The following is a 14,368-nucleotide window of genomic DNA, read 5'->3' on the forward strand; positions in this document are numbered from 1 at the left end:
TCGTTGTGGACCAGTCACGTCGTTGCTGCCGAGGTTTGACAAAAGTGGACAGTGAACTGGACCTTCTGTTGGTGTCAGATGGCCATTCGCGTTTTTAAAGAGTGTCAACACGGACTGTGTGGTTTGTAACCGCTGAGGCAGATGTGGCCGCAGCTGGCGCTGAGCAGCAGCATGGCAACAACAACTCTGGTCTCCATGTGCATCAGGACAGTAGCTCGGAACATGGATGTGCTGGAGAAGCGCGTCTGTGGTGAGACCAGCCGAATCGGCTGAGCCGTCCGCGGCTTCTGTTAGGGCTCAACTGGCAGCTCAGCTTTAGAGCCACATTTGACCCCGTCTAGTTTAAAAGGCCTAAACAGCGCGATCTTTCAGCCCAGGCGCACGCGGGGAAATATTTAGCCATAATAATAAGAGCTTATCATAATTAACTCTTACTGTCTCATACTTACAACAGCAGCTCACTGACTTACTGTTTCATAATGAGATCCAATCTCATGTTTATGACTCATCTCAGTTATGAGAATTAGGCCGTCTTACTGTCTCATAATCATGACTTACTTTCTCAGGATTCTGACTTAGTATCTCATAATTATGACTTACTTTCTCAGGATTCTGACTTAGTATCTCATAATTATGACTTATTATCTGCTCATTTTTTATGAGTTAGTAAGTAATTATTATGAGATGAGAAACTTGATAGTGCGAGATAGTAGATCAATACGAGATGGTAAGTCATAATGGAATACTCATTATTGTGACTTACTAAATAGCTGTATATACACACACACACACACACACAGTGGGGCAAAAAGTATTTAGTCAGCCACTGAGAGGAGAGAGGTCTGTAATTTTCAGCATAGGTTCACTTCAACTCATGCTGGAAGACCCAGCCACGTTCCATCTTCAATGCTCTCACTGATGGAAGGAGGTTTTGGCTTAAAATCTCACGATACAGGGCCCCATTCATTCTTCCCTTAACACGGATCAGTCGTCCTGTCCCCTTTGCAGAAAAACAGTTGAGTTTTTACCAAAAAGTTCTGTTTTGGTTTCATCTGACCACATGATATTCTCCCAATCCTCTTCTGGATCATCCATATGCTGTCTGGCAAACTTCAGACGGGCCTGGACATGTACTGGCTTAAGCAGGGGGCACGCCTGGCACTGCAGGATCTGAGTCCCTCTCGGCGTCGTGTGTTACTGATGGTAGTCTTTGTTACTTTGGTCCCAGCTCTCTGCAGGTCATTCATCAGGTCCCTCCGTGTAGTTCTGGGAGTTTTACTCACCGTTCTCATGATCATTTTGACCCCATGGGATGAGATCTTGCGTGGGGCCCCAGATCGAGGGAGATTATCAATGGTCTTGTAGGTCTTCCATTTTCTTACAGTTGCTCCCACAGTTGATTTATTCCCACCAACCTGCTTGCCTGTTGTAGATTCACTCTTCCCAGCCTGGTGCAGGTCTACAATTTTCTTCCTGGTGTCCTTCGACAGCTCTTTGGTCTTGGCCATGGTTGAGTTTGGAGTCTGACTGTTTGAGGCTGTGGACAGGTGTCTTTTATACAGATAACGAGGTCAAAGAGTTGCCATTAATACAGGTAATGAGTGGAGGACAGAAGAGCTTCTTAAAGAAGAAGTTACAGGTCTGTGAGAGCCAGAAATCTTGCTTGTTTGTGGGTGACCAAATACTTATTTTCCACCATAATTTACAAATAAATTCTTTAAAAATCCTGCAATGTGATTTCCTGGATTTTTTTTCTCATATTGCCTCTCATAGTTGAAGTGAACCTATGATGAAAATTACAGACCTCCCTCATCTTTCTAAGTAGGAGAACGTGCACAATCAGTAGCTTACTAAATACTTTTTTGCCCCACTGTATGTATATATATATATATATATATATATATATATATAAAATCACTGTTTAGGAAGAAAACCTTGTATCTCTAAAACAGAAACTTTACAGGAGAAGCTAAAAACCTACTTTACTTTCAATGTAAGTCAATGGAACCAGAATTTTTTCCAAGTCATTTTGGGTCATTTTTTTTGGTCCATTCATCGTGAAATTGACAGACAATGTAAAGAACAACAGGCATTTTCAAATTATGTCAAAAACTAAAAAACGACAAAAATGGAGATATGAGGTTTTCTTCTGACAGCAGCGCTCAATATATATATATATATATATATATACATATATATAATGGTATTTTCATTTATATTTTGAGCCTTGACTTATACAGTACTATATAAACAAAAAAAATCTGTGCATGTTAAGTGTATATAATTAACACAACTAAAATGGCAAGCTAACTGTATGTATACTATAAAGTATGTCATATACATTTTGTAGATATTACCATTTTAATGGTTTTGTATCTTCACCGTGCTCGAAAACCTCACCTGTAATACTAATCTTCCTGTAGATTTGCCAGCTTCACTTCTCAAAGACCTGTTGCCTCATCTGAACATGTTCTACCTGGACAGAATCGAAAAGGTTGCTCTTCTGAAAAGTAAGCATGTGTCCATTCACTGAAACCTTCACTCCTGCCAGTCTTCATCTTTCTATGAAAGTACGCACAAATAGATGGCAGAGCCACCAAGCTGTCTGTGATTCCAGGAGTCTCCGCGTCGCTCCAGGTCGCATGGGCAGCAAAATGGAGGGATTTGAATCGAACATGGCGTTGCAAATTAAAGGTTGTGTGTTTATTCTTTTTTCTTGTTGCTGTACGTGAAACAGTGTTGATGTGCTCAAAAGTTTGGAATCAGTGTTTCAAATAAAAAACTATTCCAGTTCCCAATAAATGACTACAGTTATTGTAATGTGCTGTTTTTGTACAGCTTCACAGGTTTAAAACAATTAGCAGGAAGTTGTAAAACTACTACAGAATCTATAATAATATTATCAGCACAACAATTTCAGTGAAAAGTAGAATCTTTGAATCTTTACATGTATTTTTAGAATTTCTTAGCATTTGTTATGTCGCCCTTTTGCGTTAATGACAGTCTGCGCTCACCTTGGCGTGGGTTCCATCATTTTATGCAAAAGCTTCAGCTTCAGTAAAAGAAATAGGACTAAAAATGGACCTTTTTGTTTCTGTACAAAAGCTTTAACCTGGTCTGTTTCACGTAGGAGCTTCAGTCTGAATAGTGATCTAAACATTTCACAGATTTTTGAATATTCTTCTTTTTGATTGTGTTTGAAAATTTTCAAGATTCTAAAACATTCTGTCATTCATTTAAAGGTTTATTTGAAACACTGAATAATTTGATTGACTGGGATGGGATTCGCATACATGGAATAAGTCTGGTCTTGGAATAAAGTGCAGTCAGTCACCATTTGAAATTCTTTTTAGTGTCAAATTGATCTGAATCTGAGAAACCAGCCCTCTTGTACATTTAAAAATGTACTGTATATGTGGTATTTTTATTATAATTTATATTATATTTATTGCATATAAAATATCAAGAACTATGACTGGTGTTTCCAAACTTTTCAGCAGCAGTGTGGGTGGTAGAGGACACTGGCTGAACTAATGCAGCTTGGATTGTTGCTGTTTCAGTTTATGCAGCCTGAGGAGAACTGGAAGCAGAAGTGTTTGGAGAGTTTGTTTCACATGGTCCTGTTGAGGAACTCGGAAGTGCACAACATCCTTACGAACCTGAGCGAATATGCGGTTCTGAGCATGTCGGCTGAACACGTGCGGGTGCTTTCTCTTACCGTTGCGGGACGAGGTGGCTGCCGGCTGGCTTCGGAGGAGCTTCGTCCAATTCTGTCCATTCTGGAGGAGCGAGTGAGGTGCCTCCGATTGTTCGATGCCATGGCTCTTCTCAAACAGGGACGCAAGGACGTTTTATTTGTTCTTCACCGTCTTGTCGACCACGGCTCTGTAACTGAGGTGGTTCTGAAGAGAGCTCCCGATTACTTTCTACTCAGCTGGATCACTTCCAGATGTACGCGACCGCCTCAGACCGTCCCTCAGGCTTCAGCAGCTCCAGATACTTGGGGTGGGAAAATAATAACAACACTATGGTGCTTTTTGCAAGGAGATAAGCAAAACACTGAAAAGATATTACGTTATACCTTATGTGAAAGAGTAGAATAATTAACATGATTACAAAACCTACAGTAAAAAGTAACAGATTAGTTTTAGGCTAGCCTGAACAAATGGATTTTTAATCTAGATTATTTTGTACTCTTTGATTTAAAGTCTATTTTTGCAAATACTTCAGTGTTAAAGGGCTTATTAAGTTCCACTTTTCCATTTTTCTTCATTCAGTTGTTATGATGTAAACAAAGTCATTCAGAGTGCTTTGATGTGAAAAGGTTCATTATTGAAAAATGTCCTGATTTCTTTAGTGTGGTGCGAACCAGCGACATCAAACACCTTTACAAACTGAAACCCAGTACTATCCTGGTAATTAACTAAAAACTAAAACTGGTAAAAGTACGAAACTTTAGTGGGGCAAACATTAGCGTCTCTTTTGTTTATGTAGGTCAATATTTAGCATGTTTAGCATTTAGTTTAGTAAAATCTTCTAGGTGTGTTCTGGGCACAACTGGTACTCGTTCAAGTTTGTTGGATTTTCTCTTATGAATGGCCAGAGCAAGGCAAGTTTTGAACGGTCTCGTTCCACCACTTCAGTGCATTTTTCCTACTTGAGTTGGGAATTTTCTGCATATTTGTGAACTTTCTCACAGACTTTTTTTTTCCTTCAGATTAATTCAAGTGAAGTTTTCTTAGTTTGGTAACTTTCTCTGTCTTTCTGAAAATGATTGTTGATTTAGGTTTGTTGGGCGAACATTGGAGATCTCTAGTTTGAATGTGTATGCATTTAGATTACTGTCCCAACATTTGTTTTGAAGGAAGATGAGGGATTAGGTGAATTTGGACCCCTTGCTGTGAACAATTCCGACTCAGCAGGTTTCCCTAAAACAAAGCATTTCACATCAAACCGCTCTGAATGACTTTGTTTACATCTTAACCATGAACTACGCAGACATTTTGAAAAATTGGTGGAATTTCCCTTTAAATGTGACACCACACATTTACTGGAGCAAACTGTACATTCCAACTTGTTGTGAAAGGAAACTTCCTGATACAGAACATCTTTAACTACTGTAATGTTATGTTTGTGCCATATCACCCACTCTTACCAGACAACCTTCGTAATGAAGATCTTTGGGCCGAGGAGGGCCCTTCTGCACCCAAATGTCTTCGTTTGGATCTGTGCATGGATGAGAGGTTGTGCTGCAAGTTTTCTCCATCATGTAGCGTTAATGGACGCTGCCGTGTGGGACAGATTCACTCGCTGGACCTGGAAGTGCGTTCCCTGGCTACAGTGTCTCGCCTCCTGCCTTCATGGTTGTGCCTTCATTCCCTTCATCTGTATGGAACTCGTAAGTCCAACAGCAAACATCTCACATCTTTTTAATGTACGTCGTCAGATACATTTTGGTCAACCATTGTGAAATCGCCAGTGGTCTTCTGATTGACCGCCTTAGATTTGCTTAATAGGTCCATATCATAGGAAACGGAAGTTTCTTCGTTTTTTGAATAGAGTTTGTGGTATTACATAAATTCTGTGGATGCAGAACAGAATATCTACATATAGAAGTCTACATATTTTGTTGATTTTCTAAGGTGTAAATAAGTTAACACATCATCTACAGAGAACACGTTTATGCTCAGCATTTTTTTTTGCAAATTTTAGAGCACACTTTCTGTTTATATATCTGTTTTATCATAGTGGAATTAAAATCCATCCATCCATCCATTTTCTAAGCCGCTTCTCCGTCAGGGTCGCGGGGGGGTGCTGGAGCCTATCCCAGCGGTCATCGGGCGGAAGGCAGGATACACCCTGGACAGGTCGCCAGTCCATCACAGGGCAGACAGACAGACAGACAGTCACTCACACACTCACACATAGGGGTAATTTAGCATGTCCAATCGACCTGACTGCATGTCTTTGGACTGTGGGAGGAAACCGGAGAACCCAGAGGAAACCCACGCCGACACGGGGAGAACATGCAAACTCCACACAGAGAGGACCCCGGTCACCCGGCCGGGGAATCGAACCCAGGCCCTCCTTGCTGTGAGGGGACAACGCTACCCACCACGCCACCGTGACGCCATAAAATAAAATACAAAATGTAAAACTTTTGCACAGGTCACTTTGTTTGCCCAGTATGTTTACTTCAGCAAATAAACACTAATTGGGCATTAAAATGTGCAGAAGTGTGTTCTCTGTAAAGGATCAACAAAAAACGTCATTTGACCAGGGGCACTCAAGCTTTTGTATATAGCTGTATGTCAGTATGTTATGCAGTTGGAGCCCCCAGAAAATGTAAAAAAAAAAAAATTTTTTAAATGTATGCAGAGCCCCTTTGGAAGGATGATGTGGCTGATTTCGTCGAGTCCCTGAAAAAGCTTTTCCTGAACCCCTGCTGTTCCCTGAGGGAGCTGAGCATGGGTAATGTCTGCAGTTGGAATCTCTTAGCCAGACTGCTGGCTGCCTGTCCGACACTGCACAGCCTTTCACTAGACATCAACCTGCCACAGGACAACAGAATTACACCAGGGCAACCTCTACAGTTCAAACAGGACACAGGTGAATGCATTTAAAGATGTATTACGCTTAATTATGTCAATTAAATGAAAAACTCTTTAAATAATACAAGCAGTGAACTTTGGACACTAAGTGTGTCTTGGCTGATCAGACCTGTTTAGGATAAGGTGTAAAATTGTGTAATTTAGATTTTTCAACAAATCAAAGGATTCGGAATCACAGTCACATTGTTTTTGATGTAGGCATCATACATTGTATTAATACAAAACATTACATGACATTTTTTGTTGATTTTCTAAGTTAAAGTAAGTTAACACGTCCTCTACAGACAACACACTTTGCACATTCTAATGCACAATTACTATTTATGTGGTGAATAAAACATAAAAGTGGCCTTTGCACATTTTACATGAATTGTTTTATTATTACCAATATGTTAAACTAAATAGAAATAAAAGGTAATGAGATAAATCAACGTTGCACTTTTATAGAACAATATCATAAATAAGGATGTGTTAACCTTTTTTTTACATAGAAAATCAAAACCATGTTGCATATGACTCTACATGAAGCTTATATATATATATATAGATATAGATATATATAGATATAGATATAGATATATATAGATATATATATAGATATAGATATAGATATATATAGAAGTTTTCTCGAGATGTGTAACTGCAATGTTTTTTTGTCTTATTTTATAAATGCAGAACTCTCTCTTGAAAAGCTTTCTTTGAAATCAACTGAAATCCAGACTGTAGAGAACTTTCCATCTGTGCTTCAGCATGCTCCAAAACTCAGCAACCTTCACGTCGCAGGAATACGTCATGCTCACCTGCTGCTTCACACTTTGCCAGGTACCACAAAAAGGAAAAAAAAATCTTTTGCAATTACCTGCAGTTCCACTCCATGTCTTTAGATACGTAAAATACTTGCTTTAGGTCAGTTTGGTTATTGTAATTAAAAATTAGTGTTAGGTTGGTCCTCACTATATTGTAAATTTCAATATTTCATACAGTATGTCATAAAAGTACACCCCTCCCATTTCTGCAAATATTGTATTATATCTTTTCATGGTAGAACACTGTAGAAATGAAACTTGGTTATAACTTAAAGTGGTCAGTGTGCAGCTTGTATAGCAGTGCAGATTTACTGCCCTCTGAAAAAAACGCAACACACTGCCATTAATGTCTAAATAGCTGGCAACACAAGTGAGTCCACCTCACAGTGAATGTGTCCAAATTGTGCTCAGAGTGTCAATATTTTGCATGACCACCATTATTATCTAGCACTGCCTGAACCCTCTTGGGCATGGAATTCACCAGAGCTGCACAGGTTGCTACTGGAATCCTCTTCCATTCCTCCATGATGACATCATGGAGCTGTTGGATGTTAGACACCTAGTGCTCCTCCTCCTCCTTCCGCTTGAGGACGCCCCACAAGTGCTCAATTGGGTCTGGAGACATACTTGGCCCGTCCATCACCTTTACCTTCAGTATGGAAGTTGTCATCTTGGAGGTGTGTTTGGGGTCATTATTGAGTTGGAAAACTGCCATGCGGAGCAGTTTCCGAAGGGAGGTGATCATACTCTGCTTCAGAACGTCACAGTACATGGTGGAATTCATGTTTCCCTCAAGGAACATCAGCTCCCCAGTGCCAGCAGCACTCATGCAGCCCCAGACCATGATGCTACCACCACCATGCTTGACTGTAGGCAAGAGACAGTTGTCTTGGTAATCCTCACCACATGTGTATCCTGGACATCATTTGAGCCAAACAAGTTTTGTCTTGGTCTCGTCAGACCACAGGACATGGTTCCAGTAATCCATGTTCTTGGACTGCTTGTCTTCAGCAAATTGTTTCCAGGCTTTCTTGTGCGTCAGCTTCAGAAGAGGCTTCCTTCTGGGACGATGGCCATGCAGACTGAGTTGATGCATTATGCGGCGTATGGTCTGATCACTGACAGGCTGACATCCCACTTCTTCAACCTCTGCAGCAATGCTGGCAGCACTCATGCGTCTATTTTTTGAAGCTAACGTCTGGATATGATGCTGAACATGTGGACTCAAATTATTTGGTCGACCCTGTCGAGGTCTGTTCAGAGTGGAACCTGTCCTGAAAAAACGCTATATGACCTTGGCCACCGTGCTGTAGCTCAGTTTCAGGGTGTTAGCAGTCTTCTTATAGCCTAGGCGTCTTTGTGGAGAGTAACAATTCTATTTCTCACATCCTCAGAGTTCTTTGCCATGAGGTGCCATGTTGACTATCCAGTGGCCAATATGAACGAATTATACCCAAAACACCAAATTTAACAGCCCTGCTCCTCATTCACACCTGGAACCTTGTAACTCTAATGAGTCACACGACACCAGGGAGGGACAACGACACAATTGGGTACAATTTGGACATGTTCACTATGAGGTGGACTCACTTGTGTTGCCAGCTATTTAGACATTAATGGCTGTGTGTTATTTTCAGAGGACAGTAAATCTGTAGTGATAAACAAGCTGTACATTGACTACTTTGTTATATCCAAGTTTCATTTCTATAGTGTTGTCCCATGAAAAGATAAAATAAAATATTAGCAGAAATGTGAAGGGGGTACTCACTTTTGTGAGATACTGTATATTCAGAATATTTGGGGAAATGGCATAAAGCAGACTCCACTTTTGTCTTATCAAGATAACTGAAAACATTGCTTTGTAAAATAATCCTTGATTCTGCATACTGTCTTCTAGCAGGTGCTTAGCTTCAAACTAAATCTGATCAAAATAATTAGGCTCGTGTACTCGATTTTTCTTGTATTTAATTTTGTTCCATAATATCCAGTTATAACATTTGTTTGGGCTTATGTACCAAAAACATTTGTGTGGGCTTATGTCATTTTTACCAGGGATGCTCAGAATCTGAGGATTTTTGCATTCAGCAGATTTATTATTTTGATTCTGATCTGTGTTGTAATGTTTTGGCTGACCAAATGATTGTTTTCTATAAATATAAAGAAATTTTGTATTTGATAGTTGCATATATTTGCATATATATATTAAAGTTTATATACATTTATACAAGTTACACTATTTTGAATCATTCCACCATAATCAGGTAAATTGGTATCAGGCGAGGGTGATCCACCAAAGGCTAGGTTGTTGCATGCAAAGATGGGTCGTGACTCACCACTTTGTACCAAACCTCATGAAAGAGTTGTCAAACATTTCAAAAACAACATTTATTAGTGTAAGAATGCAAAGAATTTACGTCTTTCACTATTGATGGACTAAACGGTCCCCAGAAACATGATGGGATGCGCCTGATCAACAGAGTGATTCACAGGATACTCTTTTTTCCTTCCAGAGTCCAGTCCTCTCTTGAAGGTACTAATATTGGAAGACATAAACTTGGCAGACTGTCATCAAGAAATTATAAATCTTCTAGAGAACTCCATCCTAGAGGGTAAGACAACACAGCACCCTTCAGGAACAGTTTCGTCCTTTTTTTTAATAATGTAAAAAACAATTGTAATATAAACATGAATGCATGTACATCCATACATTTATATATATATATATATATATATATATATATATATATATATATATATATATATATATATATATATATATATATATATATATATATGCATGCATATATCTGTTGCTATAAATAAAATTGTCATACAGGGCTAGAAACCATATGAGCAAGTCTGTTTTACTTAACAACTAAACAGAGTATGAGGTGTGTGATGTATTTAGGCATGCAGTCCATCACTACTTTAGCTACAATAATAATAACCCTCAATAATAAAGTGCAGAACTGAAGAAGCGAGCTTCAGAAATATGTTGTGGCTGTCTAATGACATTTGGGAGTAAGAGGGAAAATGTGAAAATGTGGTTTTTCACCTGACTCTTCCTTTACAACTTCATTTTTCTATATAATTTGACTTTCCCTACTGTATATTGCTAAATTTCAGAGTTATCCTTGAAAGACTGCAGACTGCTTGAGAAATGTAGAGAGACGAAGGATTTTCTGGTGCCATTTGTTGTGGCAGTCAGGGGGCTGTGTTCGCTCCGATCCCTCTCACTGTGTCAGAACCGACTGGGTGAGCTTTACATAATTTGTATAAGAAAACCTGATATAAATATTCAATAGCCTGATACTGAAATGGGTATGAACACTTTAATCTGCAGGCTAATTATTCAGTATTTAATATATAAACTTATTGCTGTAAAATATTTGAAAACTGCTATGAAACTGAGGCCTCATCCACAAGTATCCAGATTTTCCCACACTGTGAAGCTAAAGTGGAGTTTTCTGACAGCATGTTACAAGTACAAAGACTTTGAACAGTGGATGGGGCTTAAAATGTTTGATCTGAATTGGTTTCACTCTATGAGGATATAGGACACAATGTGTGGGATATTATTGGCTGATTGGTTCAGGATAAAATCTGAAGCAGCACTATTTCCCCAAATTTCCAACGATTAAATGATTAAAGCCCAGATTAAAGGGTCATAGCCCGGATGTCCACTTTAGGATTACACAGTGGAACATGCTCAATAACAACACGTAGCATGGCCATGTGTTAGGATTATAGAAGGATATTCACTTCATGAGTCATTTTATTATTCCTCCTCCACCAAACTGTAAATTTACACTACTGCAGCTTCATACCGGATTAAACTCACCTTGTCATTAATCACTTAATTACAGAACCTCTCCAAGTAAAAGTAGTCCAGCTCCATTGGAGCTTAATCTGTAAATGTTGTAGTAATAACATGAGAAATTGAAATGTGGATAAAAGGTATAGAGTGCAATTTATGGTTTAAAAACTGAATCGTGTCTTTCACCAACAGCTACAAGTGCCATCGAAATAGCAGATTTGTTCTTAGGTGACTGCCCCAGCAAAATAACAAAACTGGACCTCAGGTAATATTGATAATATAATGCAGTTCTTTTGTCATACTGTGATCTGTATTGTGTACTAGTATATAGAGATAGTACTAGAGATAGTATAATGTATAACTACATATATACAAAAACATATGGACACCTAAACATCACATCCATGCATGCTTGCTTACTGAACAGCTCATTCCAAAACCACTGGCATTAATAAGGAGTTGGTTCATTTATTTATATATATATATATATATATATATATATATATATATATATATATATATATATATATATATATATATATATATATATATGGTTCACTTGTTATAACAGCCTCCACTCTGCTTGAAATTTGGAACGTGGCTGCAGATCATTTCCATTCAGTCGCAAAAGCATCCGTTAGGTCTGGTATGTGGACGATTCTCTACATCATTATGGGAAAAGATTTGGAGATTTCCCTTCACTGGAATTAAGAGGATCAAACCATGTAAAAGCCCCAGACTATTATTCCTCCTCCACCAAACTTCACTGTTGCCACTATGCATTTAGGCATAATAGCGTTCTCCCAGATTCATCTGTCAGTTGAATTACAGTGACGTGTAATTCATGCTTGATTTTATGCACATCAGCAGGTGTTGCTGAAATAGCCAAACATACTAATTACAGAAGGTATCCACATGCTTTTGGCCATGTAGTGCAATACAGCGCAGTTTTTTGGCACATTTATGTGTATTTAGTTTGTTTTTCTGCTTTCACAGCTCAAACTTTATACTACCTGCTGACCTATTTGAGTTCGCCCAAAGGATAGAAACATATTGTCCTGCCCAGCGGCTCACACTGGATCTGCGGTTTAACCCCCTCGATCGTGACCCTAAGGTGAAAGGTCAAGCTATGAAGAAGCTCCTCCCCTTCTGTAACATTCTGACCGATGACTGGGACTCTAGGTCCACCATGGCAGACCATGTGAGTGTGATGTGAAGAGAGTCGCTGTACTAGCAAAGCTAATTTTAAGATATCCTACAAAGCAGTACAGTGGTATTTTTATGTCCTTACTGGTTCTTCGAGGAGTCCACATTGGCAGGTTAACATGGTGCACAGTAAAACACATTTATTATTCTACCTGCCAGCTGTCATATAAGTTTGAGTTCATTAAACCCAAGTTAAAAGAATTACCTGCTACAGTCTGTTTAAGGGAAAAGCAACTGATCAAACTGTAAAATGTTGTAAAGAAATCGACCGAGTTACTTAGAGTGGTGGTGATGGGAACCAGGGGTTGTGGTACTTACAACACAAATATAGCCATTTTATTTATTCCCCAAAAGGACCAGTGAACCTGCACAGCTTCTGAGTTTTATATGTAATCTTGATAACCCCTGGGATAAACGAAAATCCGTCTTCTTTTGGGACCGTTTTCCTTACTACACTTTTGAAAGTACATTTTAGGCCAAAACCGTCCCTCCAGACCATCAAAAACGAGCATTAGGTAGCCAAACCACTGCATGTAATAAGTGTCTGTACGTTTTTAGAGGTATTAAACACTTAGAGATGTCTAGTTCCTGTCAACGCTACTGTGGACAATTCTGACTCCATACTCCAGAACACATTATTAACATAGCATTTCACATCATGACAGTTTAAGGGGAATGGCACTTTTTTTTTATTCTCTATATTTAATATATTTAGAAACAATCTTCTGATTGTCAAAATTTCAAGGCAGCCAGGTCAACTTACTTTCAGTTTAAACACCACAGTGTTCTGTGGTTTACCTAGGGATGGGCAGTATGGCAAAAGAAATCATGATACGTACTAGTACTGCTATGTAACATCAGCATCCACAGCCACACTGAAGAGTCTGTGTATCAGTTGCTGGTAATTGTTCCATTTTTTAAATAATTCATCCCAGCACTTCTCATCCAGTGCCATTCTTCCTGTACTGTAGGTGGTTTACAACAAAACGATGAGAACCGTTTCAGGTTTTATGCTGTGTTTGAAAGCCAGACTCTATGAGTTTGCAGTTTGTAGTGGTGATCCTGAATTCTGGGATAACTCTACAGTTTGTCTTTCTATAAAAGATGTGTGTTAACTTGACTTAATGTCTCATGCATATACTAAATATTTGGAATAATGATTGAAAAGCTGACTAACATGCCTGTATTATAGTGACATTGCAATAAAACATTTCTAATATTCAGATTGTTTGACTTATTTTTCAAAAGTATTCTTGTTTTTTTTTTTTTCATAATTTATAATTCTATAAGCCTTTCCTGAATCCTGCTTGCAATTTTTCCACGTTCATTCCCATTTATATCTTTACAGATGTTTTGTATTGAACCTTGTCCTTTCCAGCAGCTCTCTTTAGGGTTTGGTTCTCTTAAATGATCTCCATCCTTTTGTAGCTACTGTTCTCTTTTTGCTCTCCAGTCATCCACTTTGATTTTAGTTCCAGCCTCCGATTCTCTGTCAAATACACGCAGCATTTGAAATCGGTTCTTGATGTTTTCTTTGGAAATCAGCATTATGTTTCCAAGTGCTTGTTGTCTGACTGTATTTCCCTCCTTCTCATTTCTGAAATTAGCATTCCAGTCTTCAATCAAAAGCAGTACATCTTGTGTGCAGGTCTTTGATCATAAAACGTATCTATTTCATCACTTGCATCCATTGTTTGGACATAAACCTGGATGACTTAACAATGAAAGGTTGCGCATGAAATCAGATTGACCTCATTCATCAGCAGTCTTTTTGACATTCAAGCAACTCTTTCTTTGTGACCCGAAGAGTAGATGGTGTGCTCTCGAGTGAAAATCAGCTCCATTTTAGTTGTGTACATTTACATTTATGGCATGTGGCTGACGCTTATATCCAGAGCGGCTGACAATTTGATTATTTTACACAAGAA

The 14,368-nt window shown here is 38.8% G+C and overlaps 1 protein-coding gene across 2 annotated transcripts; it reads left to right on the forward strand.

Moving 5' to 3' along the window:
- The first annotated feature begins 5 nt into the window (after nt 1–5).
- Nucleotides 6–13,665, forward strand: lrrc41 (leucine rich repeat containing 41). Of its 2 annotated transcripts, XM_017715529.2 has the most exons (11): nt 6–250; nt 2,424–2,510; nt 2,618–2,694; nt 3,561–4,005; nt 5,159–5,398; nt 6,379–6,609; nt 7,287–7,433; nt 9,928–10,026; nt 10,544–10,672; nt 11,427–11,499; nt 12,231–13,665. In XM_017715529.2, the coding sequence occupies exons 1-11, from the start codon at nt 142–144 to the stop codon at nt 12,448–12,450; spliced, it is 1,857 nt and encodes a 618-aa protein (XP_017571018.1). In that variant the 5' UTR covers nt 6–141; the 3' UTR covers nt 12,451–13,665. The 2 variants fall into 2 exon arrangements, with proteins under 2 accessions (XP_017571018.1, XP_037391031.1); XM_037535134.1 differs by lacking the exon at nt 6,379–6,609.
- The last annotated feature ends 703 nt before the right edge of the window (nt 13,666–14,368 follow it).

This window comes from Pygocentrus nattereri, chromosome 26, assembly GCF_015220715.1.
Source record: "Pygocentrus nattereri isolate fPygNat1 chromosome 26, fPygNat1.pri, whole genome shotgun sequence".
NCBI lineage: Eukaryota > Metazoa > Chordata > Actinopteri > Characiformes > Serrasalmidae > Pygocentrus > Pygocentrus nattereri.

What these genes read in the sequence shown, in the direction of transcription:
- lrrc41 (XM_017715529.2), top strand. Translation starts at nt 142, where the DNA reads ATGTGGCCGCAGCTGGCGCTGAGCAGCAGCATGGCAACAACAACTCTG. An exon ending in ACAGTTCAAACAGGACACAG is followed by an intron (nt 6,610 to 7,286) that starts GTGAATGCATTT and finishes TTATAAATGCAG; the next exon opens with AACTCTCTCTTGAAAAGCTT. An exon ending in GCTGCTTCACACTTTGCCAG is followed by an intron (nt 7,434 to 9,927) that starts GTACCACAAAAA and finishes TTTTCCTTCCAG; the next exon opens with AGTCCAGTCCTCTCTTGAAG.